Source organism: Elephas maximus, chromosome 7, assembly GCF_024166365.1.
Source record: "Elephas maximus indicus isolate mEleMax1 chromosome 7, mEleMax1 primary haplotype, whole genome shotgun sequence".
NCBI classification, from domain to species: domain Eukaryota; kingdom Metazoa; phylum Chordata; class Mammalia; order Proboscidea; family Elephantidae; genus Elephas; species Elephas maximus.
This window is the reverse complement of record NC_064825.1, coordinates 128,381,787-128,408,949: the sequence shown is the minus strand read 5'-3', so window position 1 is coordinate 128,408,949 and position 27,163 is coordinate 128,381,787. Positions and strand designations below refer to the sequence as shown.

The 27,163-nt window shown below is 45.7% G+C and overlaps 1 protein-coding gene across 1 annotated transcript; it reads right to left on the bottom strand.

Annotated features, from left to right (window-relative positions):
• Positions 1–232: 232 nt before the first annotated feature.
• On the bottom strand, positions 233–25,599 carry LOC126081040 (solute carrier family 22 member 20). The gene is made up of 9 exons (XM_049892451.1): positions 25,183–25,599; positions 25,007–25,110; positions 23,975–24,129; positions 23,009–23,177; positions 22,286–22,409; positions 21,722–21,837; positions 3,153–3,367; positions 730–838; positions 233–555 (listed from the first exon to the last, which is right to left on the bottom strand). The coding sequence occupies exons 1-9, from the start codon at positions 25,555–25,557 to the stop codon at positions 348–350; spliced, it is 1,575 nt and encodes a 524-aa protein (XP_049748408.1). The 5' UTR covers positions 25,558–25,599; the 3' UTR covers positions 233–347.
• Between the last annotated feature and the right edge of the window lie 1,564 nt (positions 25,600–27,163).

Sequence of the window (27,163 nt, the reverse complement as noted above, 5' to 3'; positions counted from 1 at the left end):
CTCATCCCGGCCATCAGCCCCTCTTTTCTCTGCCAGGCGGCACTTCCAACTCACATTTCTACTTTTCCTGGTCTATGGTCCTATCTCAATGCCACCATTCTTTACTGGGTCTGTTCCTGTTGAAGCTACTACACCTTTTGCGGATGCAGGTGGGGTAGACTTTGTGTCCCTCCACCCCAGCTCTCACAGGGCCATCTCGAAGCTCCAGTGAAGACACTGGAGATGAAGAGCAGCAGCAGGGGAGGTACTTTGTGCCCCTCAGTTGTTCCACATCAACCAACAGTCTGTTTGGCCACAGGGAGTTCTCCCCGTGAGGGCCACTCCACCCCATGGTGCCCAGAGGCCCCTCACCTCCTCTCCGTTGCCTCAATGGTCTCCACCAGGGGCAAGTTGCGGGTCTCAGTCAGGAAGGACACAGCCAGCCCAGCCAGGATGGAAGTGGCCCCGAAGCCCACGGATGGCAGGAAGGTGCTGAACTCCCCGAGCGTGGTGACCAAGGGTGCCACCAGGCCCCCGATGCGGGCATTGACTGAGGCAAAGCCCATCCCCATCTGCCTGTTGGAGGACCACAGACAGGTCAGTGGCCACGGCCTGGACCTCGTAGTGGCCTGGGAGCTCCAGGCCCCGGAGTGTCAGAGCACAGAGAAGAAAGGGGAGGGTGTCCTGCTTTGGTAAGCCCAGCAGGTCTCGACTTGGGCAGACGTTCGCCTACCTTCTCCACACACCCACCTGATTTCCGTGGGGTACAGCTCGCCCGTAAACAGGTATGTACAGATGAAGGAGCTGGCCAGGCAGCCTTTGCCCAGTGCCGCCTGGGCTGTGCGCAGGGTCTGCATGTCTAGAGAGGGCAGGGGAGGCAGAGAAGTGGGGGCAGGGGGACTCAGAATCCAGAGGGGAAACCACGATTTCCACCACTTCATGTCCCTACCTGGGACCCGATGGCCCCAAACTGCCCTTCTCCGCCATGGGCCTCCCTCCTCTCATGTTTCCATCTGTCACCAAGTCCTTCTGGGTGGTAAGACAAGCTCTGGAGTCAAAGCCCAATACCCATTGCCATTGGGTCGATTCTGACTCATAGCGACCATATAAGACAGAGTAGAACAGCCACGTAGGGTTTGCAAGGAGCAGCTGGTAGATTTGAGCGGCTGGCCTTTGGGTTAGCAGTCGAGCTCTTAACCACTGTGCCACCAGGGCTCTGAAAAGTGCTTAGCATGCATAAAAAATTTGCTGTTATCATTATTAATGTGCTTGTCATGTTATTATTTACAAATAGCAAAACCATATTTAAAAATAGCAAAAGCAAAATTCACATGTCCAACATCAAGGCAATATTGAAGAAATTATGGTATGTCCTCTAGGTTTGGTTGCAGCCCAGCCGCACACTGGAATCTGGTGGGGATATTTTATAAAACACCCATACCTAGACCCTACCCCATATTCATTACATCAAAGTCTCTTGGGTATGGGCTAGAGGTTTGGAATTTTCTTAGAGGTCCCCAGGAGATTCTAATGTGCAGCCAGAATTGAGAAACGCCACTCTAGATGAAATATTACAGTCATAAAAAATTAGGTTCATGAAACTTTTCTATTAACCTGGAAAAGAATATTTATGATATACCATACCATATCATACCAGTTGCCATCAAGCCAGCTCTGACTCACGGCAACCCCATGTGTGTCAGAGTACAGCTGTGCTCCATAGGGTTTTCAATGGATAATTTTTGGGAAGTAGATTGCTGGGGCTTTCTTCTGAGGTGTCTCTGCACAAACTTGTATGTCCAACCTTTTGGTTAGCAGCCAAGAGCATTAACCATCTGCATCAGCCAGGGACTCCCATTTATATTGTATAATATATAGTAAAAAAGATACAAAATTATACAATTATAAATATATGTGTATCTGTATGTATATGGAGCCCTGGTGGCACAGTGGTTAAGAACTCAGCTGCTAACCAAGAGGTTGGCAGTTGGAATCCACCAGCCATTCCTTGGAAACTCTATGGGGCAGTTCTACTCTGTTCTATAGGGTCGCTATGAGTTGTAATCAACTCGATGGCAACAGGTTTGGTTTTTGGTATATATGTATATATATGTATGTGTGTGATTATATATGATGTATTTGATTTGACTCAATGGCAACTAACAACTATATATATAAAACAACTATGTACATAAGTGTATATATACAGAAACCCTGATGGTGAAGTGGTTAAGTGTTATAGCTGCTAACTAAAAGGTTGGCAGTTTGAATCCACCAGGCGCTCTTTGGAAACTCTATGGGGCAGTTCTACTCTGTCTTATAGGGTCACTATGAGTCAGAACCAACTCAATGGCATCTAACAACAACAATAACACACATATATATATACCTCAATAAATCTACAAATAGGAATAAAGACTGGAATAAAATATGTCAAAATAGCAATAATAACACTGATAATAATAAATACCAAGAACGATAAATGTATTCATTTTACATGTGAGGAACGGACACGCAGAGATGTTGGGCAACCTGCCCGAGGCCATGATGGCAAAGCTGGAGTCACACCTGGGCAGGAGTGGTTTAGCTCATACTCCAGAACACCGATTCTCAACCGTGGCTGCTCATTCCCTGGGATTTTTTAAAACTGAGGCTTGGGTCCCACCACTTGAGATTCCTATTGCCTTGGCCTGGAGTGTGGCCTGGGCACTGGGAGTTATCCAGGTCCCCAGGTGATGATAATTACAGCCAGGTTGTAAGCTACCAGGGCGAGTCTGCTGAGATTCAAACTCCAACCTCCAACCCCTGGAGATGCCACCTGCTCAGGCTTCTAAAGTACACAGACACATGAACCTGCACTTTTGCTCTCCAGTTGTTTTATATGAATTAGACTAGCCTCCCAACAAGACTGTAAATTCCCCAAGCACAAAGATAAATTTTGTGAGCACAAACACTCATGGACTTTGTAAATCCTCCCCTACTAAGCACTAGGCACTAAGTGCTTAATAACAACTCTATGAATGGACGGCTGCTCTCTTTCCAGATTCAGAAGAACACCCATCAGCCTCGTGTCTTCGTATTTGTTGCCCACCACACCCTAGAGGCTCCCATTTCTCCCGGGAGCCCTGCCTCCTCATGTTTGCTGGCAGTAAGGGCACCAGCAGAAAGCTTACCTTCCGGCACAAACATGTTGGCGATCACCATGGAGCCAGCCAGGATGAGGAAGGAGGCCACTGTGACCCGGCGGCCCACATAAATCATGGTGGTGGTGGCCACCAGCATGGCCGGGATGTCGATGACCCCAAACAGGACCTGTACCAGATAGACGCTGAGCCCAAACTTCTGCAGGTCCATGGCCAGGCCGTAGTAAGCCATGGAGTTGGAGAACCTGGGAGAGGTGGCAGAATGGTCCCGTTGCACCCGACAGGTTGGTGCTCTGGGCCCAGGGAGGAGACACAGGGATGAATGACACAGGACTCCTTTAAAATCCCCTGACTGTGAAAAACACTCCCTCCCAGTCTCTGAATTCTCTGACTCTGGTGCCCGGAGGCCTCCCTCCTCATTTCTTTCCAGGCTCGCACTCCCCTGAGTCTGTTCCCTGGACCCTCGAGCATGTGTTGATTGTTTCTGTCAGCACCACTTCAGCTTCCCGTCTTCAGAGGCTGATCTGAGCGTTAGACCTAAGAGGCAGAGGAAGAAAACCACAGCCTCGAACAAGACGAAGCCTCCAGATAGCCCTCATGGTGTTCCCCAATGTTTACTGAGAAAACTGTACTTTAGGACAGCTGCTTCGGCCAAGGGGTTTATGGGTGAACAGGCCAAAAAAGCGTGAAGTCCACACACCTGAGCCTGCTACAGAAAATTAAGAGGTCCCTAAGGAAAAGAGACTGGGACTGGCCTTCATGCACCCTTATGGGTCAGCCAGGTTTTCTTTCTGTGTAGACCACATGCTAGCAAACACCCAGAACCATATGGGGGCTCTCTTTCAGCATCTACCCCCAAACCACCTTATTGAGGAACTCCAATCACCCCCCACCACCTGCTCCCAGCTATGAAGGTTGGTGGAGATGAAGAGAAAGGGAAGAAACCTCTGGAAAAGTGACACAGTAATTCCCACCGGCCTTAGCCTGGTCCTAGGTGGAGATGAGAGGCAAGGCCCCAAGAAATTATTTTTAACACTCTAAAAAAAATAAAAATAAAAAACACGGGTAAAACATATTGTGTCCCTCAATATTTCAGGGAAGGTGGTTTATATGGCACTCTTTTGATCTGGAGTTGTTATGCTTGAAAGTAGTCATTTGACCTTGGAAAGATCAATTAATTCTACTTCATTCATCTCATTACTTTGCCTGGACGTCATTGTCTTTGAAGGACCACCCTGTTGATTGATGCCCTTCTCACCCTGCCTCTGTCCGCCACTGACCGTTCCCTTTTGACTCTTCCCTTCTTGGCAGTTCCTCTGTCTCAGCCTCCCTGGCACTGTCCATCCCCTCCTCTGTGTTGGTATTTCTGTTTTCTTCCTCCTTTCTTCTCTCAGATGTAGATGTTCTTTCCTTCGTAAGTCCATTTACTCATTCTCATTCCTTTGCTCGTTCACACATGTAAATGCTCCACGAGGTCCTGGGCACACTGCGGTGAACTCACGGACAAGTTCCCTGCCCTCACAGGGCTTTCAGTCTAGTGTGGGGACAGGAACTCTTGAGGGAAACCATGTAGGAACATCCCATAGTCAAAAAAACTTTATCTCGTGTTAAAAACTCAAAAAAATCATCCCTTGTGTTTTCTTCCACCACCTATCTGTCAGTTTGTTGTCCTACGGTGGCTTGCAGGTAGCTATGATGCTGGAAGCTATGTCGCCGGTATTTCAAATACCAGCAGGGTCACCCATGGTAGACAGGTTCAGTGAAACTTCCAGACTAAGAAAGGCTAGGAAGCAAAGTCTGAAGATCTAATTCCAGAAATCAGCCAATGAAAACCCTATGGATCACAACAGAATATTATCTGATACAGATGAGCCCCTAGACTGGACCAAAAAAAACCGAAAAAACAAACCCATTGCCGTCAAGTCGATTCCGACTCATAGCGACCCTATGGGACAGAGTGGAACTGCTCTGGGTTTCCAAGGAGCGGCTGGTGGATTTGAACTGCCAATCTTCTGGTTAGCGGTGGAGTTCTTAACTACTGTGCCACCAGGGTTCCCTTAGATTGGAAGGTGCTCAGAACACAGAGTGGCTGCTACAATGGCCTCAAGCACACCAACGATGATTGTGAAGATGGCGCAGGACTGGGCAATGTTTTGTTCTGTTGCACATGGGATCACTATGAGTTGGGACAACTCGATGGCAACTACCAACAAAAATATTTCCCTGCCTGAATCAGTGTCTTCTGAATGAACACTGTGGCTCCCTTTCTTTTAAAAACTCCCAAGCCTCTAGTCTTTCCCAACAATCTGGCATGTCTCTGGCAGGACGCTGACCACGGTGGGCCTGAGGACAGCAGAGAGGGGCTCAGGAGGAGAATCGAGCACTCACACGGTGAAGCCCTTGATGTCTACCCTTCATGTCCCCTTGTCTGGCGAGGAGTTCACAGCCACGTCCTGAACTGCGTGAATTTCAGAAAGGAACCTGTTATTTCAGGATGCGATCATGGACAGCCTCTCCAGCAGCCATGTTACCTCTTCCCACCTCTTAAAAAAGGGAAAAAAATTTCCTTTTTACAGTGTGCCCTATTTTCAGCTCCAAGTGAGACTGACTTTGCCAAGTGTCAGAATGGGAAAGACCCCATATCCCTGCTCAGTTATGTTAAAACACTATAGTTCCTGAGCTATACAATAGAAAAATACATAAAACATATCACATGTCAAGAGATAATCCAAAATGACTCTTCTCCTGATGGCTCCTGGGACAGCCACATCCTAAACCATCTAAGAGGAAACCTAGAAAAATCGCAATGAGCCACATGGGAGCTGTGACACCAGCCAGAAGACAAGGCTCCCAAATAAAGACACAGTCCTTACTTGCCTCCCTCACAAACACCACAAATAATCTTCCATCTCAGGATCCTTGACTTAATCACATCTGCAAAGTCCCTTTTGGCCTGTAAGGTACCATATTCACAAGGTCTGGGATTAGAATATGGACATCTTCGGGTGCCTAGGAAAAAAGCCTGGTGGTCTCCTTGCAAACTATCACAGCCATTGGAAACCCTATGGAGCACATTTCTACCCTGACACACATGGGGTTGCCGTGAGTCGGAAACAACTCCTTGGCAACTGGTTGTTTTTTTTTGGCTTTTGGTGTACACATACTGTTATAGATTCAATTGTGTTCCGCAAAAAATACATGGTGTTAGCCTCCTGCCTTAGCGGCCTAAGGTGGGTGACACCTACCAATCTGTAGAGGTACTTGCATTGGGGGCCTAAGGTACAGCTGCAGAGCCCACCCACCAAGGTGCTTTAGGAATAGAGACACACCTACCTCACTGACACTTGGGGGAAGCCTGTCAGCATCCTGCAACCCCTGGAGTGTGAACCTCAGCTGCTACTAGAACCTGGTGCACACAACTATCACCACTACTTCTCAAGGTGGATAGGTGATAGGGTGCAGCACACACTTGATGACCCAAAATCAGATTCTACTCAAGAATAGTGAATGGACTCAGGCATATATATCTGGTAACAGCCCAAACCAGCTGGTAATAGGTCATAAGTAAGTCAAGGGCTACAACAATCAAGACAGCACTATCTAGTAGCCCATCCATGTATATTGAAAGAAAACAAAACAAGATAAGACTCAGTGAGCAAATGTAGAATAAATCACTACAATATCTTAGTGATGGCTTAGAGATAGCAGTCGATATCAAACCACATAAAGAAGCAGACCATGACTGCTTCTATAACCCCCAAACAAAAGAATCAAAATCTTTCCCAAATGAAGATACAATCCTGGAATTATCAGATACAGAATATAAAAAACTAATTTACAGAATGCTTCAAGACATCAGGGATGCCTTCAGAAATGAAATAAGGCAAACTGCAGAAAAAGCCAAGGAACACACTGATAAAACAGTTGAAGAACTCAAAAAGATTATTCAAGAACATAGTGGAAAAATTAATAAGTTGCAAGAATCCATAGAGAGACAGCATGCTGAAATCCAAAAGATTAACAATAAAATTATAGAATTAGACAATGCAATAGGAAGTCAGAGGAGCAGACTCAAGCGATTAGAATGCAGAGTGGGAAATCTGGAGGACCAGGGAATTAACACCAACATAGCTGAAAAAAAATCAGATAAAAGAATTTAAAAAAATGAAGAAACCCTAAGAATCATGTGGGACTCTATCAAGAAGGATAACTTGCGTGTGATTGGAGTCCCAGAACAGGGAGGGAGGACAGAAAACACAGAGAGAATAGTTGAAGATCTGCTGACAGAAAACTTCCCTGACATCATGAAAGACAAAAGGGTATCTATCCAAGATGCTCATCGAACCCCATTTAAGATTGATACAAAAAGAAAAACACCAAGACATATTATCATCAAACTTGCCAAAACCAAAGATAAAGAGAAAATTTTAAAAGCAGCCAGGGATAAAAGAAAGGTCTCCTACAAGGGAGAATCAATAAGAATAAGTTCAGACTACTCAGCAGAAACCATGCAGGCAAGAAGGCAATGGGATGACATATACAGAGCACTGAAGGAGAAAAACTGCCAACCAAGGATCATATATCCAGCAAAACTCTCTCTGAAATATGAAGGTGAAATTAAGATATTTACAGATAAACACAAGCTTAGATAATCTGCAAATACCAAACCAAAGCTACAAGAAATACTAAAGGAAATTGTTTGGTCAGAAAACCAATAATATCAGATACCAGCACAACACAAGGTCACAGAACAGAACATCCTGATATCAACTCAAATAGGGAAATCACAAAAACAAATTAAGATTAGTAAAAAAAAAAAAAAATGCTCAAAACAGGGAATCATTGAAGTCAATATGTAAAAGATCACAATAATCAAAAAGAGGGACTAAATACAGGTGGCATAGAACTGCCATATGGAGAGGGATACAAGGCGATAAAGGACAATACAAGCTAGGTTTTTACTTAGAAAAATAGGGTAAATATTAAGGTAACCACAAAGAGGTATAACAACTCCATAACTCAAAATAAAAACCAAGAAAGACGTAACGACTCAGCAAACAAAAAGTCAAATACTATGAAAATGAGGAACACACAATTTACAAAGAAAAACGTCTCAGCTCAAAAAAGTAAGTGGAAAATTGAAATTGTCAACAACACACATAAAAAGGCATCAAAATGACAACACTAAACACATACTTATCTATAATTACGCTGAACGTAAACGGACTAAATGCACCAATAAAGAGACAGAGAGTCTCAGACTGGATAAAGAAACATGATCCGTCTATATGCTGCCTACAAGAGACACACCTTAAACTTAGAGACACATACAAACTAAAACTCAAAGGATGGAAAAAAATATATCAAGCAAACAATAAGCAAAAAAGAAGAGGAGTAGCAATATTAATTTCTGACAAAATAGACTTTAAACTTAAATCCACCACAAAGGATAAAGAAGGACACTACATAATGATAAAAGGGACAATTGACCAGGAAGATATAACCATATTAAATATTTATGCACCCAATGACAGGGCTGCAAGATACATAAATCAAATTTTAACAGAACTGAAAAGTGAGATAGACACCTCCACAATTATAGTAAGAGACTTCAACACACCACTTTCGGAGAAGGACAGGACATCCAGTAAGAAGCTCAATAGAGACATGGAAGACCTAATTACAATAATCAACCAACTTGACCTCATTGACTTGTACAGAACTCTCCACCCAACTGCTGCAAAGTATACTTTTTTTCTAGTGCACATGGAACATTCTCTAGAATAGACCACATATTAGGTCATAAAACAAACTTTTGCAGAATCCAAAACATCGAAATATTACAAAGCATCTTCTCAGACCACATGGCCATAAAAGTGGAAATCAATAACAGAAAAATTAGGGAAAAGAAATCAAATACTTGGAAACTGAACAATACCCTCCTGAAAAAAGACTGGGTTATAGAAGACATTAAGGAAGGAATAAGGAAATTCATAGAATGCAACGAGAATGAAAATACTTCCTATCAAAACCTCTGGGACACAGCAAAAGCAGTGCTCAGAGGCCAATTTATATCGATAAATGCACACATACAAAAAGAAGAAACAGCCAAAATCAGAGAACTGTCCCTACAACTTGAACAAATAGAAACTGAGCAACAAAAGAATCCATCAAACACCAGAAGAAAACAAATAATAAAAATTAGAGCTGAACTAAATGAATTAGAGAACAGAAAAACAATTGAAAGAATTAAAAAAGCCAAAAGCTGGTTCTTCGAAAAAATTAACAAAATTGATAAACGATTGGCCAGACTGACTAAAGAAATACAGGAAAGGAAACAAACAACCCGAATAAGAAACGAGATGGGCCACATCACAACAGACCCAACTGAAATTAAAAGAATCATATCAGATTATTATGAAAAATTGTACTCTAACAAATTTGCAAACCTAGAAGAAATGGATGAATTCTTGGAAAAACACTACCTACCTAAACTAACACAATCAGAAGTAGAACAACTAAATAGACCCATAACAAAAAAAGAGATTGAAACGGTAATCAAAAAACTCCCAACAAAAAAAAGCCCTGGCCCGGATGGCTTTACTGCAGAGTTCTACCAAACTTTCAGAGAAGAGTTAACACCGCTACTACTAAAGGTATTTCAAAGCATAGAAAATGACGGAATACTACCTAACTCATTCTATAAAGCCACCATTTCCCTGATACCAAAACCAGGTAAAGACATCACAAAAAAAGAAAATTACAGACCTATATCCCTCATGAACATAGATGCAAAAATCCTAAACAAAATTCTAGCCAATAGAATTCAACAACATATCAAAAAATTAATCCACCATGACCAAGTGGGATTTATAGCAGGTATGCAAGGCTGGTTTAATATTAGAAAAACCATTAATGTAATCCACCATATAAATAAAACAAAAGACAAAAACCACATGATCTTATCAATTGATGCAGAAAAGGCATTTGACAAAGTCCAACACCCATTCATGATAAAAACTCTCACCAAAATAGGAATTGAAGGAAAATTCCTCAACATAATAAAGGGCATTTATACAAAGCCAACAGCCAACATCACTCTAAATGGAGAGAGCCTGAAAGCATTTCCCTTGAGAACGGGAACCAGACAAGGATGCCCTTTACCACCGCTCTTATTCAACATTGTGCTAGAGGTCCTAGCCAGAGCAATTAGGCTAGACAAAGAAATAAAGGGCATCCGGACTGGCAAGGAGGAAGTAAAATTATCTCTATTTGCAGATGACATGATCTTATATACAGAAAATCCTAAGGAATCCTCCAGAAAACTACTGAAACTAATAGAAGAGTTTGGCAGAGTCTCAGGTTATAAGATAAACATACAAAAATCACTTGGATTCCTCTACATCAACAAAAAGAACATCGAAGAGGAAATAACCAAATCAATACCATTCACAGTAGCCACCAAGAGGATAAAATACTTAGGAATAAATCTTACCAAAGATGTAAAAGACCTATACAAAGAAAACTACAAAGTACTACTACAAGAAACTAAAAAGGACCTACTTAAGTGGAAAAACATACCTTGCTCATGGATAGGAAGACTTAACATAGTAAAAATGTCTATTCTACCAAAAGCCATCTATACATACAATGCACTTCCGATCCAAATTCCAATGTCATTTTTTAATGTGATGGAGAAACAAATCACCAACTTCATACGGAAGGGAGAGAAGCCTCGGATAAGCAAAGCATTACTGAAAAAGAAGAAAGTGGGAGGCCTCACTCTACCTGATTTCAGAACCTATTATACAGCCACAGTAGTCAGAACAGCCTGGTACTGGTACAACAACAGACACATAGACCAATGGAACAGAATTGAGAACTCAGATATAAATCCATCCACATATGAGCAGCTGATATTTGACAAAGGCCCAGTGTCAGTTAATTGGGGAAAAGATAGTCTTTTTAACAAATGGTGCTGGCATAACTGGATATCCATTTGCAAAAAAATGAAACAGGACCCATACCTCACACCATGCACAAAAACTAACTCCAAGTGGATCAAAGACCTAAACATAAAGACTAAAACGATAAAGATCATGGAAGAAAAAATAGGGACAACCTTAGGAGCCCTAATACAAGGCATAAACAGAATACAAAACATTAACCAAAAATGACGAAGAGAAACCAGATAACTGGGAGCTCCTAAAAATCAAACACTTATGCTCATCTAAAGACTTCACCAAAAGAGTAAAAAGACCACCTACAGACTGGGAAAGAATTTTCAGCTATGACATCTCCGACCAGCGCCTGATCTCTAAAATCTATATGATTCTGTCAAAACTCAACCACAAAACGACAAACAACCCAATCAAGAAGTGGGCAAAGGATATGAACACGCACTTCACTAAAGAAGATATTCAGGCATCTAACAGATACATGAGAAAATGCTCTCGATCATTAGCCTTTAGAGAAATGCAAATTAAAACTACGATGAGATTCCATCTCACTCCAACAAGGCTGGCATTAATCCAAAAAACACAAAATAATAAATGTTGGAGAGGCTGCGGAGAGATTGGAACTCTTACACACTGCTGGTGGGAATGTCAAACGGTGCAACCACTTTGGAAATCTATCTGGCGTTATCTTAAACAGTTAGAAATAGAACTACCATACAACCCAGAAATCCCACTCCTCGGAATATACCCTAGAGAAATAAGAGCCTTCACACAAACAGATATATGCACACCCATGTTTATTGCAGCTCTGTTTACAATAGCAAAAAGCTGGAAGCAACCAAGGTGTCCATCAACGGATGAATGGGTAAATAAATTGTGGTATATTCACACAATGGAATACTACGCATCGATAAAGAACAATGACGGATCTGTGAAACATTTCATAACATGGAGGAACCTGGAAGGCATTATGCTGAGCGAAATTAGTCAGAGGCAAAAGGACAAATACTGTATAAGACCACTATTATAAGATCTTGAGTAATAGTGTAAACTGAGAAGAACACATACTTTTGCGGTTATGAGGAGGGGAGGGAGGGAGGGTGGGAGAGGGTTTTTTACTGATTAATTAGTAGATAAGAACTGCTTTAGGTGAAGGGAAGGACAATACTCAATACATGGAAGGTCAGCTCAATTGGACTGGACCAAAAGCAAAGAAGTTTCCGGGATAAACTGAATGCTTCAAAGGTCAGCGGAGCAAGGGCTGGGGTTTGGGGACCATGGTTTAAGGGGACTTCTAAGTCAATTGGCAAAATAATTCTATCATGAAAACATTCTGCATCCCACTTTGAAATGTGGCATCTGGGGTCTTAAATGCTAACAAGTGGCCATCTAAGATGCATCAGTTGGTCTCAACCCACCTGGATCAAAGGAGAATGAAGAACACCAAGGTCGCATGATAACTAAGAGCCCAAGGGACAGAAAGGGCCACATGAACCAGAGACCTACATCATCCTGAGACCAGAAGAACTAGTTGGTGCCCGGCCACAATCGATGACTGCCCTGACAGGGAGCACAACAGAGAGCCCCTGAGGGAGCAGGAGATCAGTGGGATGCAGACCCCAAATTCTCACAAAAAGACCATACTTAATGGTCTGACTGACACTAGAGGAATCCCGGTGGTCATGGCTCCCAAACCTTCTGTTGGCCCAGGACAGGAACCATTCTCGAAGTCAACTCATCAGACATGAAAGGGACTGGACAGTGGGTAGGAGAGAGATGCTGATGAAGAGTGAGCTATTTGTATCAGGTGGACACTTGAGACTGTGTTGGCACCTCCTGTCTGGAGGGGGGATGGGAGGATAGAGAGAGTTGGAAGCTGGCAAAATTGTCACGAGAGACTGGAAGGGCTGACTCATTAGGGGGAGAGCAAGTGGGAGTACGGAGTAAGGTGTATATAAACTGATATGTGACAGTTTGACTTGATTTGTAAACGTTCACTTGAAGCTCAATAAAAGTTAATAAAAAAAAAAGATAAAATGAAATTTAAACCAAAGAAAGACACTTAGTAATGGACCACATCTACCATAGCCTCCACCAGACTGAGTCCAATACAGCTAGATGATGTCCTGCTACCACCACTGACTGCTCTGATGGGAATCGCAATAGAGGGTCCCAGACAGAACTAGAGGAATGTAGAACAAAATTCTAACTCACAGAAAAAGATCAGACTTACTGGCCTGACAGGGACTGGAGAAACCTCAAGACTATGGCCTTCAGGCACCCTTTAACTCAGTAATGAAGTTCACCCTTCAGCCAAAGATTACAAAAGCCCATTGCTGTCAAGTCAATTCTGACTCATAGAGACCCTATAGGACAGGGTAGAACTGACCCATAGAGTTGCAAGCCAAAGATTAGTCAGGCCCATAAAAAAGAAAAAAAAAAGGAGACTAAAGGTATATGACAGCCCAGGGGCAAGGACTAGAAGGCAGGAGGGGACAGAAAAGCTGGTAACAGGGAACCCAGGTTCTAGAAGGGAGAGTGTAGACATGTTGCGGTGTTGTTAACCAATGTCATAAAACAATATGTGTACTGTTTAACGAGATGCTAGTTTGTTCTGTAAACCTTCATCTAAAGTACAATTAAAAAAATGATAATAATGTTAAAGGATACAATTCACAATAAAGAAATAAAGTTATGAACCAAAAAAAAAAAAAAAAAAAAAATACATGCTGTAAATCCTAACCCCTATACCCGTGGATGTAATCCCATCTGGAAACAGGTTTTCTTTGTTATGTTAATGAGGCAGTATTAGTGTAGGGTGTGTCTTGAGTCATTCGGGCTTTTGAGATATAAAAGGAGCAGATTAAGCAGAGATGGAGGAAGATAAGTGCCATGCCACATGAAAATTAGCAAGGAGCCAAGGAACAGAAGATGAAAAGAGACATGTACCTTCCCCCAGAGCCAACAGAGAGAAAGCTTTCCCCTAGAGCCAGTACCCTGAATTCAGACTTCCAGCCTCCTAAACTGTGAGAAAATAAATTTCTGTTTGATAAAGCTCTCACTTGTGGTCTTTCTGTTATAGAAGCACTACATAACCAAAACACATACCTTCTCCCAAGTATTCAAATACAAGGTGCTCTTGTGAAAGAATTTTGCAGATATAATTAAGGTCTCAAATCAATTAACCCTAAGATGGGAAGATTTTTCTGGGTAGGCCTGACCTAATCATATGAGCCCTTTACATTTGGGTCTAGAGGTCAAAGACAAGGAAGTTCTTGATTCTAAGAGTGAGAGAAATTTGATGGGAGAGAAATTCTCCATTGAAGTTTGAGGGGGCCATGTGGCAAAGAATGTGGGCAACCTCTAGGAGCTAAGAGCAGCCCTTGGCTCAAACCTGGTGAGGAATGGGGACCTTAGTCCTACAACCACAAGAAATTGAAGTCAGCCAACAATCTGAACGAGCTTGGAAGTAGACTTTTCCCCAGAGCCTCTAGAAAGGAGCGCAGTCTAGCTGACACCTCAATTTCAGCTTTGTAGTACTCTGAGCAGAGAACCAACCCACATGATGCCTGAACTTCAGACCTACAGAACTGTCAGCTCATAAATGAATGCTGTTTTAAGCCTCTAAATCATGGTAATTTGTTATGGCAATAGAAAACTAATAAGTATACCCCAAAAACTGACCATTATTTGTTCAATTGAGGGGAAAAATGTAAGGGATAGCCTTGTAAGGGGGTGATCTCGCACAAACTTAAAGTCCTCCCAGAGGGACTGGACCACAACAAGCCAGGAATGCCATTGAGGTGATACGGGCATTAGCAGGGACCAGGCATTGTCCAGGATTCCTTTTAATCTTATAATTCTGGGGCCTACAATATTTTAAAATTCATTCATTGGTTCATTCATTCATAAAATTTCTATTGTCCCTGTCTGGAGAAAGGGAGGATGAAGAAAACCAAAGACAAGGGAAAGATCAGTCCAAAGAACAAATGTATCACAACTACCAGTCTCCACCAGACAAAGTCCAGCACAACAGGTGGTGTCCAGCTATCACCACCAACCGCTCTGAAAGGGATCACAATAGACGGTCCAGGGCAGGGCTGGAGAAAAGCGTAGAACAAAATTCTAAAAAAAAAAAAACAAAAACCAGACTTACTGGTCTGACAGAGACTGGAGAAACCCTGACAGTATGGGGAAAAATCCACTTCCAAGCTCATACTGAAGTCACTCCTGAGGTTTGCCCTTCAGCCAAAGATTGGACAGGCCCATAAAACAGAAGAGAACTAAATAGGCACACCAGCCCAGGGGCAAGGATAAGAAAGCATGAGGGGACAGGAAAGCTGGTAATGGGAAGCCCAAGGTTGAGAAAGGGTGAGTGTTGACATATCGTGGGGTTGGCAACCAGTGTCACAAAACAATATGTGTATTAATTGTTTAATGAGAAACTAATTTGCTCTGTAAACTTTCAGCTAAAGTCCAATAAAAAATTTTTTTTTTTTTAAATTGCAAAGCTACCTTATGCTAGGAGCTGGATTCATGTAAGGTGGTAAAGATATTCGCAGATACAATTAAATTATAAAAAAGTAAGTAGTAGAACATATACGCTAGTAGCCCATTTTTGTAAGTGTGTGTGTGTATACGTAATGTATGTATAAAAACAAAGGTCTGGAAGGATACAAACCCATGGTTGACAGGGCTTGCTACTGTGGGGCGGGGGTAGGAAGAGGAAGAGGAGTAGGGTGGGAGAAACACTCACCATTACCTTCTACAGTACTAATGGGTAACACATTTATACCATGTGTTAGGCACTGGTCTACCTGCTGTATATATGTTAACTCTTCTAATCTTAAAATAACCCTATGAAGTTGGCACTATGATGATGCCCATTTTACAGATGGGGAAATGGAGGCACAGAGAGGCTAAGTAACTTCCCCAAGATCACACAGCCAGAAAGTGGCAGAGCTAAGATTTAAACCCAACCAATTGGGTTCCAGAGTCTTGCCTTTATATTCCTAGATTGATAAAAGATTGATAAAGGCGGAAAAAAAAAAAAAAAAAAAAACTGAACAATGAGTATGCATTGCTTTTGAAATTTAGAAAAAGTCAGTAAAAAGAAAACAGCCAAGTTAAGAGAAGGCATTTATAATGGGGTTTGGTAGGAGACTGTGAATGTCTACCAGCTTCTCACACTTCCTCCTCCTCCTCTGGAGCCCTTTTGAACTCCAGGAATCTGCCTCCTCCAAGATGTGGTCAGGAAAGGAGCCACACTGGCTCTCTTCTCTTCCCCAAGGGATAGGTCCTGGGCTCCTAGACGTCAACGAAGTGAAACAGATTTGGAAACAGCCACGATTTTGGGGGCTGGGTTGGGAAGTTCCAGCTTGTGTGACTCCATGGAGTCCCACAGCAGCCAGAAGCGAGTCAGTGGGTCCAGGTCCTGCAGGTGACTCTCCCACCTGCCTGCTGAGACTCTGAACAGGGTGACCAGTCACTACGCTGTCGAATTACTTCCTTGTTGACACAACAGGCCTTTGTTAATGCTTTCCAGAAAGGTCCAACAGAGGACTTGCAACTGGAATTTTGAACTCACGATGTTTCCTCCTAGTGGGAAGAGGAAGGTGAAGGAGTAGCTGGCTGGAGAAGGACAAGCGACTGGAATAAGATGTCCCTTCCCTGGGGTTGCGTTCTGGGGAGCATCCTGCTGCCCGGCCGGGACTGCCATGCTTGGCAACACTGTGTCTACAGGCGCTGTGCACAGGGGACAAAGTCCCAACCCAGGAACAAGGACTTATTTACTGAGAAAGTACGAGGCGCCAGGTGCGGTTTGACCTGCTTTTCATCCCTTTTAACTCTTTGGATTCTCACAAAAAGTAGCCCTGGTGGCACACAGTTAAGCACTTGCTGCTAGCCAAAAGGTTGGCAGTTCGAACCCACCAGTTGCTCTGTAGGAGAAAGATATGGCAGTCTGCTTCTGTAAAGATTACAGCCTTGGAAACCCCATGGGACAGTTCTACTCTGTCCTACAGGGTCGCTAAGACTTGAAATCAACTCCATGGCAACCGTTAACAGGTAATCCTCACAGGGACCTAGTGGGCAGGTATGGAAGAGTGGGAAACTGAGGCACAGGGAGGCTCACTGGCTTGCTACAGGTCACACTAACTCCTAAACCGGAGTGCTCGGGTCTGCTCCAGAGAACAGATACAATCCACCGCTTGCATTTCCTACTCCATAAATATCAGCCCCTATTATTAAAATAGGAGCCCTGGTCTTAAATGCTAGCAAGCGGCCATCTAGGATGCATCAGTTGGTCTCAACCCACCTGGAGCAAAGGAGAATGAAGAACATCAAGGACACAAGGTAATTACAAGCCTAAGAGACAGAACGGGCCACATAAACCAGAGACTACATCGGCCTGAGACCGGAAGAACTAGATGGCACCCAGCTACAACCGATGACTGCCCTGACAGGGAACACAACAGAGAACCCCTGAGGGAGCAGGAGAGCAGTCGGATGCAGACCTCAAATTCTTGCAAAAAGACCAGACTTAATGGTCTGACTGAGACTAGAGGGACCCCGAAGGTCATGGTCCCAAGTCCTTCTGTTAGCCCAAGGCTGGAACCATTCCTGAAGCCAACTCTTCAAATAGGGATTGGACTGGACTATAAAACAGAAAATGATACTGGTGAGGAGTGAGCTTCTTGGCTCAAGTAGATACATGAGACTACGTGGGCAGCTCTTGTCTGCAGGTGAGATGAGAAGGCAGAGGGGGACAGGAGCTGGCTGAATGGTCATGGGGAATACAGGGTGGAGAGGAGGAGTGTGCTGTCTCATTAGGGGGAGAGCAGCTAGGAGTACATGGCAAGGTATATATAAGTTTTTGTATGAGAGACTGACTTGATTTGTAAACTTTCACTTAAATCACAATAAAAAAAAATAGGAGCCCTGGTGGCGCAGTGGTTAAGTGCTCGGCTGCTAACTGGAAGGTCAGCGGTTTGAACCCGCCAGCTGCTCCTTGGGAGAAGGGTGTGGCAGTCTGCTCCTGAAAAGATTTACAACCTTGGAAACCCTATGGGGCAGCTCTGCTGTGTCCTGTAAGGTTGCTATGAGTCGGAATCAACTCAACTGCAACATTTTATTATTATTACTAAAATAGGTCCGTTGTTGTTGTTGTTGTTAGGTGCCATCAAGTTGGTTCCGACTCATAGCGACCCTATGCACAACAGAACAAAACACTGTCTGGTCCTGAGCCGTCCTCACAATCTTATGCTTGAGCCCATTGTTGCAGCCACTGTGTCAATCCACCTCGTTGAGGGTCTTCCTCTTTTCCACTGACCCCGTACTTTGCCAAACATGATGTCCTTCTCCAGAGACTGATCCCTCCTGACAACGTTCAAAGTATGTAAGATGCAGTCTTGCCATCCTTGCTTCTAAGGAGCATTCTGGCTGTACTTCTTCTAAGAGAGATGTGTTCGTTCTTTTGGCAGTCCATGGTACATATATTCAATATTCTTCGCCAACACCACAATTCAAAGGCATCAATTCTTCTTTGGTCTTCCTTATTCATTGTCCAGCTTTCACATGCATATAATGCGATTGAAAATACCATGGCTTGCGTCAGGCACACCTTAGTCTTCAGGGTGACATCTTTGCTTTTCAACACTTTAAAGAGGTCCTTTGTGGCAGATTTACCCAAAGCAATGCGTCTTTTGATTTCTTGACTGCTGCTTCCATGGCTGTTGATTGTGGATCCAAGTAAAACGAAATCCTTGAAAACTTCAATGTTTTCTCCGTTTATCACGCTGTTACTCATTGGTCCAGTTGTGAGGATTTTTGTTTTCTTTATGTTGAGGTGCAATCCATACTGAAGGCTGTGGTCTTTGACCTTCATTAGTAAGTGCTTCAAGTCCTCTTCACTTTCAGCAAGCAAGGTTGTGTCATCTGTATAACGCAGGTTGTTAATGAGTCTTCCTGCAATCCTGATGCCCCATTCTTCTTCATATAGTCCAGCTTCTCGTATTATTTGCTCAGCATACAGATTTAATAGGTATGGTGAAAGAATACAACCCTGGTGCACACCATTCCTGAGTTTAAACGAATCAGTATCCCCTTGTTCTGTCCGAACAACTGCCTCTTGATGTATGTAAAGGTTCCTCATGAGCACAATTAAGTGTTCTGGAATTCCCATTCTTCGCAACGTTATCCATAATTTGTTATGATCCACACAGTTGAATGCCTTTGCATAGTCAGTAAAACACAGGTAAACATCCTTCTGGTATTCTCTGCTTTCAGCCATGATTCATCTGACATGAGCAATGATATCCCTGGTTCCACGTCCTCTTCTGAAAATAGGTCCATGGGTGGTACAAATGGTTTGCATTCAACTACTAACCTAAAGGCTGGCATTTGAAGCCCACCCAATGGCACTGCAGAAAGGCCTGGCAATCTGCTTCCATAGAAATTAAACCCAAACTCACTGCCGTTGAGTCGATTCCGACTCACAGTGACCCTGTAGGATAGAACAGAACTGTCCCATAGGGTTTACAAGGCTGTAAATCTTTATAGAAGTAGACTGTCGATCCATAAAAATTACAGTCAAGAAAACCCTAGGGAGCTGCGTTCTGGAGGAATTGTGTAACACATGGGGTCACCATGAGTCAGAACTGACTTGACAGCAATGGGTTTTGTTTTGGTTTGTTTTTTTTGGTTTATTATTATTTTTTTCTTTTTTCAGGGTTTTAAAATTTATTTTTATTTTAAAATGCTTTAGATGAAAGTCGACAGCTCAAGTAAGTGTCTTATACAAAAATTGATACATACATTGTTATCTGACCCTAGTTGCAATCCCTATAATGTGACAGCACACTCCCCCTTCCCACCCTGCGTTTCCCGTGTCCATTCAACCAGCTCCTGTCCCTTCCTGCCTTCTTATCCTGCCTCTGGACAGGAGTCCCTTGTTTAGTCTTGTGTATCTACTTGAACGAAGAAACGTACTCTTCACGAGTATTATTTTATGTCTCATAATCCAGTCTAATCTTTGTCTGAAGAGTTGGCTTTGGGAATGGTTTTAGTTCTGGATTAACAGAGTCTGAGGGCCATGTCTTCTGGCGTTCCTCTAGTCTCAGTCAGACCATTAAGTCTTGTCTTTTTATGTGAACTTGAGTTCTGCACCCCACTTTTCTCCTGCTCTGTCAAGGACTCTCTTTTGTGTTCCCTATCAGGGCGATCACTGGTGGTAGCCGGGCACCATTTAGTTCTTCTGGTCTCAGGCTGATGGAGTCTCTGGTTTATGTGGCCTTTTGGTCACTTGGGCTAATATTTTCCTTGTTTCTTTGGTGTTCTTCATTCTCCTTTGCTCCAGGTGGGTTAGGACCAACTGATGCATCTTAGATGGCTGCTCGAAAGCTTTTAAGACCCCAGATGCCACTCACCAAAGTGGGATGCAGAACATTTTCTTAATAAACTTTGTTATGCCAATTGACCTAGATGTCCCCCAAAAGCATGGTTGGTTTATTATTTAAAATATCCAGGAAATCCAATGAATCAAATTAAAAAAAAAGTTCTTTTTTTTTTTTTTTAAACTAGCTCCTTACCTAAGGATTGGCCGACTTTCAGCTTGTGCTGACGTGTATGGGTTGCCTATATATTTTTGTCCATTTCACAGCCTTCACTTGTGTACCTCTTGATCTCTCTGTTGGGAACTCCTTCCCCGTCACCTGGCAAACTCAATTAAAAGCCACCTAAATCCCCTCTCCTGCATGAAGCCCTCAGCGACTCAAAAAAGAGCATTCCGGTTATACTTGTTGTACTGCCGGGAAGTTACTGCTTCTCTGTTCACTGCTGGACACAGAATGTTTTTCCAGAGTGGGACACTTCCCAGAAACCCCTGGAGAGCCCCAAGGTGGGGGAGAGAGAGAGCTGTAATACTGAAGACAGCAAGAAGCGGTGGCAGAGAAACAGCAGCAGGAGAGACCTGAGGGAGACAATGGTGCACAGAGTGAGAAAACTGGGTGTCTTTGGGCAGGAAGCTTGCTGGTGGAGTAGGATGCCTCCGGGTACTTGGTGGAGCTAGGTTTGCTCACGGAGCTAGAGCTGAGGCTTACTGGCAGAATGGGGGTGACTCTAGGCACTTATCAGCAGAGCTAAAAGAGCTTTGTAACACTTGCCCGAGCAGGGCAGAGGCTGAGGGGCCAGAGAGAGGTGTGCCTACGGCACAGCTGAAAAGAGGCTGTCCTGCTGGAAGAACTGTATCCTGAGCATTCCTGAGCCTGAATTGTAACCTGTTACCTCCCTAATAAACCCCATAATTGTGAGTATTGTCTGTCAGTTCTGTGTGGCCGCGGCAATGAATTATCAAACTCAGCAAAGAAGTAGAGAGTGCTATGGGAGCGATGGTTGGTGTCGGAGCTGGTAAAGATGGCGGAGAGAGGAGGCATGTCTGACCTCTGCTTCGTGGGGATCAGCCTTGGGCTATTGATCCTGGTTCTCCTCCCCGCTTGTAAAGTTAGAGGAGGTCAGATGTCATCCCCATGCCATTTTTACACCTGCTTGTCATAGGAAGGGTGTTTTGGAACAGAGTTTATCCTTGAGGACAAAAGGTGTGTCCTTGCCTCAGGTCAAAGACTTGGGCTGGAGCCCGTCACCTACCAGACCAGCATGAGACAGCACGTGACCTTGCGGATCGCTGGGGTTCGGAACAGGTCCAAGACCGAGTTAGAGGTGCGGGCACTTGCAAACTCGCTCCGGATGTAGGAGCTCACCACCTGGGTGAGGAAAGTCTGATCAGGGGAAGAAGGGAGGAATCTGGGACCTTGTTTTCCTACTAGGAATTCCTCCGTTGATGGCAAGGAGGGCTGGAGTTGAGGTCCCTGGCAAGACGGTTGACCCTAGTCTCCTCTCCCTCCCTGGGTGGTTCAAATGGTTAATGAGCTCAGCTGCTAACTAGAAGGTTCCAGAGGTTCAAGTCCACCCAAAGGCACCTCAAAAGAAAGGCCCGGCAATCTAGTTCCTAAAAATCAGCCACTGACAAACCCTATGGAGCACAGTTCTACTCTGACACACATGGGGTCACCATGAATCAGATTCAACTTGATGGCAACTGGTTTAAATCTGGATGGTGAGTCCTGGGAAGCTACCAAATTCTAGTACAACTGGAGGCGGCCAACAAGACTGAAGGTTGTTCCTCCCCTCCCCTCTGCCCATCCCCCTTACCTCTTCTGTCAGCCGTTCCCCTTCCTCCCTTCTCCCATTTATTGTTGCCACCTTCTGCAAGTTCTGCACAGCTAGCTGGGACTTGCCATGAAGCAGGAGCCATCGGGACGACTCTGGCAGCCACCTGGGATCAGGAAAAGAGTGGAGAATGACCCAGGGCTGGGTGCAGCTCATTCTATTCCCCAAACCAAGTGCACTTTGTTCATCTTCTTTCATACCCTGGTAAAAAGTAAAATTTTCTCCTGTCTGTAGAATCCAGAAAAGTTGGGGAACATGCCAACTACCTTTTTTTTTTTTTCTTTTGCAGCACACCCTACAGAGAATCACTGAAGGGCTCTTAGAGACTACGTAGTGCTCAGGACTTGACAGACCTGGTTTCAAATCTGGTTCTGTCCCCAGCTGTGTAGCCTTGAATAAGTCAGGGACCCTCTCTGGGCTGTGCCTCAGTTCTCGTCCTATAAAATGCTGTGTTCCCATATGGGGTTGTTGTAGGCACAAACGAGTTGATGACGGCAAAAGTACTGGTATGTTCTGGATCATCACACTAACGTTAAGGGATTTTACTGGATATCCCTGACAGCCAGACATGAGCACTCGTAAGCCTGTGGCCCCACCAAGTCCGACAAGTCCCAGCCACTGCATACTCCAAGCTTCGCACAGGGCCAGGTGACGGCTCGGACACAGACGAGCCCCCAGCCCCACCCAACTCTGCTCAGTACATACCATGAATACAGGAAAAAGATCAGGAAAGGAGCAGAGACGGCAAACTGCAGCCACCGCCAGGGGCGGATCAGGTACGCCACTGCAGCCAGGATGACCTGGCCAAAGGTGAAGGAGTACCCCAGCAGGACGCCCGCCACAGTCCGGCCCTGGGTGGGCATCCACTCCACAACTGAGGAAAAACACATGCTCAGTGTGACCCAGCGCCCACGTAGCTATTTAATTGACCCTGCTCCTTAATGACGATCCTGTGGTTCAAACCTGCTGCCATAGAGTCAATTCCAACTCATGACAGCCTCACGTATTAGCCTGAAACAATCCAGAGATCCCCTGAGACACAGACCCTATCTCACTCCTTAACCAGGTGCTGTTGAGTTGATTCTGACTCATAGCAATCCCACGGGTGTCAGAGTAGAGCTGTGTGCCATAGGATCGTCAGTGGCTGATTTTTGGGAAGCAGATCTCCAGGCCCTGCTTCTGAGGCACCTCTGGGTGGACTCAAACCTTCAGTCTTTTGGGTAGCAGCCGTGCCCTTCCATCGTTTGTACCACCCAGGGAGTCCCCTCACTCCTTACATCCAGGTAAATTCCAAGTGTGACAAAGAATTAGATTTAAACAATAAAACAACAAAAATCTTAGAAGAAATCATGGTAGGAGTTTTTACAGTTTTAGAGTAGTGGAAGGCCTTTCCAAGGATGCCACAAAACGCATAGGCAATTAAAAAAAAATCAACAAATTTGATTTCATAAAAGATAAGAAATACCTGCATTGAAAAAGAACACCGTAAGCAAAGTCATAATGTCAGCAAAAAACAGCAAAAAAAAAATTTTTTTTTTTTGCAGCACAACAGAGAAAAGGTTAATTTCTCTAACATTGGAAGAGTTCTTACAAATTGATGGGACAGAGAAAACCCACAGGCTGCCGTCTCCCTGCTCTCCATAGCTGCCCAGCCTCCCTGGCTGGACTCACCCAGCGTGAGGGAGTTGAGAATGATGCCGGAGAAGGTCATGCCCGTCAGGAACCGGAAGGCGCAGTAGGCACTGAAGGAGCCAAAATAAGCCGTGGCGGCCCCCGAAACTGCCAGCTGCAGGTACGACCAGACCAGGGGGGCCTTGCGGCCCAGCCTGCAGGGAAATCATACAGTCATTAGGATTCTGAGCAGCCCTGAAGGGGGCACACCAGGCATCTGCCCAAGCTGGGAGTCAAGGGAGAGAACGCTGGGGTGCTCAGGAAAGCCACTCCCCCAAAACAAAAAAGCTGGCGACAGACAAGACACTGTAGATAAGATACTACTAGCTGTTACACAGAAAGACTAAGGTGTGACGCAGTGCAATGAGGGTCACAACAGAGGCACCCACAAGTGCAGACTGCACTTCAGAGTGGGGGGCTGGCCTACTGGAGGACCCCAAGGGAGGCCCACAGGAAGTGGAATCGATAACGGTGAGAAAGAGGAGAAGTGGAGGGGAGAAAGAGGGGGGAATAGAAGGGAAAAAGAACAGGGAAAGAGGCACAAAGAAAAGACAAGAAATATGTTGTGTTTCCTGGGCCTCTGTCTGGAAAGGCCAAGGTCCGTCCGGGCCAGGTAAATTCCAGCCCATCCATACACAGTGCAGACAGTAGAGAGGACAGACATGGAGAGCCTCTGAGATACAGTGCTCAACGGGGGTGTGGAGTTATGTGCGAAGTGTGCCAACATTTGCATAAAAACGGGGGTCAGAGGCTATACATGTTTGCTTGAATATGCACAAAATCATGAAGACCTCCGGGAAGACACAGGGACACAGGGCTGCCCCCTGCAAAGAACTAGGAGGCTGGGCGGGAGGGGGAAGGGAGGCTTCCCTCATACTCTTTTATACACTTCTGACTTTTGAACCATGTGACCGTGTTCTATGTATTATCTATTTTAAAAAACATGAATGGATTTTAATAAAGAAAAATAAAGACCCTGAGTTGGGTGTCTGGGAACCTCATCCCCAAAGGCTCCCCCGGTCCCCGGCTCACCTGTCCGCGAGGCTACCAAACACGGCGGCGCCCACCAGCACGCCGGCCATGTAGACAGACTGAGCAAGGTCGGGGAGGGCGCGGGCCTCACACACAAGGTCCCACTGCGGGGGAGAGAGGGTCACTGCAGCTTGGCCTCAGGCAGCAGCCCCCGCACCACCCTGGCCCCCGCTGACCTCCATCACAATGGTGGACGGGAACACACTGCGGTCATAGACCCAGCCATCCTTGCAGCCCTCCGTGGCCACTCCGTGGATGGAGGTGTTGGAGCCCAGGAGGGCCCACTGAGGCTCAGTGAAGCGCTGGCACGTCACAGGGGCCCCATCCTGGTCCAGGGGCACGGTGGCCCTCAGCCAGGCCCCAGAGTCGTTGGTGGCAGCTGTGGTGTGGTTGGCCGGGCCCCGGCAGTGGTGCGGGGGCATGGCGGCTGTGAAGTTCTGCAGGAAGTTGTGGCAGGCCAACAGGCTGCAGGGCAGTAGCAGCAGGGCCGTGTAGACGAGCTGGAAGCGGCCCACGCCGCCCAGGGTATCGAGCAGGTCTGTGAAGGCCATGGCCTCAGGCCTGACCTGACCCGGCCTGCTGGGGGGCCTTATGTAAGGGGGCCGGGGAGGGGCCCCGGAGGTGGGGGAAGAGGCTGGGCTTGGGACCGTGGCTCAGAGAGTCTGGTTACACCTCACTGGAGGCCTTGGTGTCCCCACACCCATGGACATCCCTCCCTCCAGGCCCAGCAGTCTGACCCCCTGCTTTTGCTTTCTCCCTGACTCTCAGTTTCTCATCTCCCAGGTTAGAAAAGCAAGGGGTCCCTGCGGGTGGCCTCACAGACTTCTACCCAGATCTGCAGGCCCAGACATCCTCACCCAGGGGACCCCAGCAGTGATCAGGACACCACCACCTCTCCCTCCCCTCGGAGGCTACCGCAAGGCTCCGGCAGGACCCCCTCGGAGGTCAACGTCAGCCCCACCCCAGGCGCAGTCCCTGTATGTGGGCTGCTGGTCACTATGGAGTTTGGAGGTCAGATGGGGGGTGCAGGTGATTAAGGCTGCTGCCCTCCAACCCCTGTGAGAGTGGGGACTTGGCTACACAAAAGACACTAAGAAAAGTCCTTTAAAAATGCCCAAATACAGCTCCTGTCTGGAGATGACGGGGCAGAGGGGATCAGAAGCTGGCTGAATGGACATGTAAATAGAGAGTGGAAAGGAGTATGCTGTCTCATTGGGGGACAGCAACTAGGAGTATATAGCAAGGTGTGAGTAAATTTTTATATGAGAGACTGACTTGATTTGTAAACTTTCACTTAAAGCACAATTAAAAAAAAATCTGTAAAAAATGCCCAAACACGGCCTTGAAATGGAAGCCCTGCTCTTCCTGGCCCCCCCATTTCTCACCAGCAGCCTCAGAGGTGGGGTTTTTGGGGAGTAGGGCCTCAAGATCATTCAGACCCACAGCCTTCCAGACCCCTTGTCACACAAATCCCAATCCAGAGAACAACTTGAGAAGCACTGCACTGGCGAGGGGGAAGGTGGGGTACGGAGCACCTGCGCTGACCCCTCACAACAGCCCAGGCTCCCAGAAATTTCGAGCTGCCCCCAACTGGTGAGGACACTGAGGTCCAGCAGGATGTAGCCGGGAGCTCCCAGTACCCGTGGCTGAGGCAAAATGCAAGCTGGGGATGGCCTGGCCCCCGGACCCGTGCCAGCCAGTGGGCAGGCAGCCTGCCACTCGGGGTCCTACAGATCCCCCACCTGCCTGGGGCAGCCCTCTCCCAGGCTCCCTCAGCCTTTGCTCTGCAGATGCAGTTTGTGGCTCCCCCAGCCCCCACTATCCTGTCCCCACCTCCACCCACTCTTATCTCTGGTAGGAAAAGTCCAGATCCCAGAGGCGGCTGCAGCAGCTTATATAAGTGGCAGGTGTCTGGGTCACGAGGGCACTGCTCCCTCCGTGGAGGACCTGAAGGTGGCTTTGTACTCCGGGAAGCTCCCTGGGGGGTCGGGTTTGTGCTAAGTAGGGGTTTGGGTTTCAGCTGGAGCTTCAAAGGGAAGGAGTGTGTAGGCGAGGCAGGGGTCAGAGCTCCCGGGGCAATGAGGAGGCATGTGGGACACAGCAGGATCATGTGGGACCCCAACAGTGGGGCCTGTCCATGCAGCCGGGGCCCTGGGC

Excerpts from the sequence above, each read along its gene's own strand:
- LOC126081040 (XM_049892451.1), bottom strand. The coding sequence starts at position 25,557 with ATGGCCTTCACAGACCTGCTCGATACCCTGGGCGGCGTGGGCCGCTTC. Across the intron at positions 25,111-25,182 it reads CGTCCACCATTGTGATGGAG|TGGGACCTTGTGTGTGAGGC; the intron begins GTCAGCGGGGGC and ends TCTCCCCCGCAG. Across the intron at positions 21,838-22,285 it reads GGGAACGGCTGACAGAAGAG|GTGGTGAGCTCCTACATCCG; the intron begins GTAAGGGGGATG and ends TTCCTCACCCAG.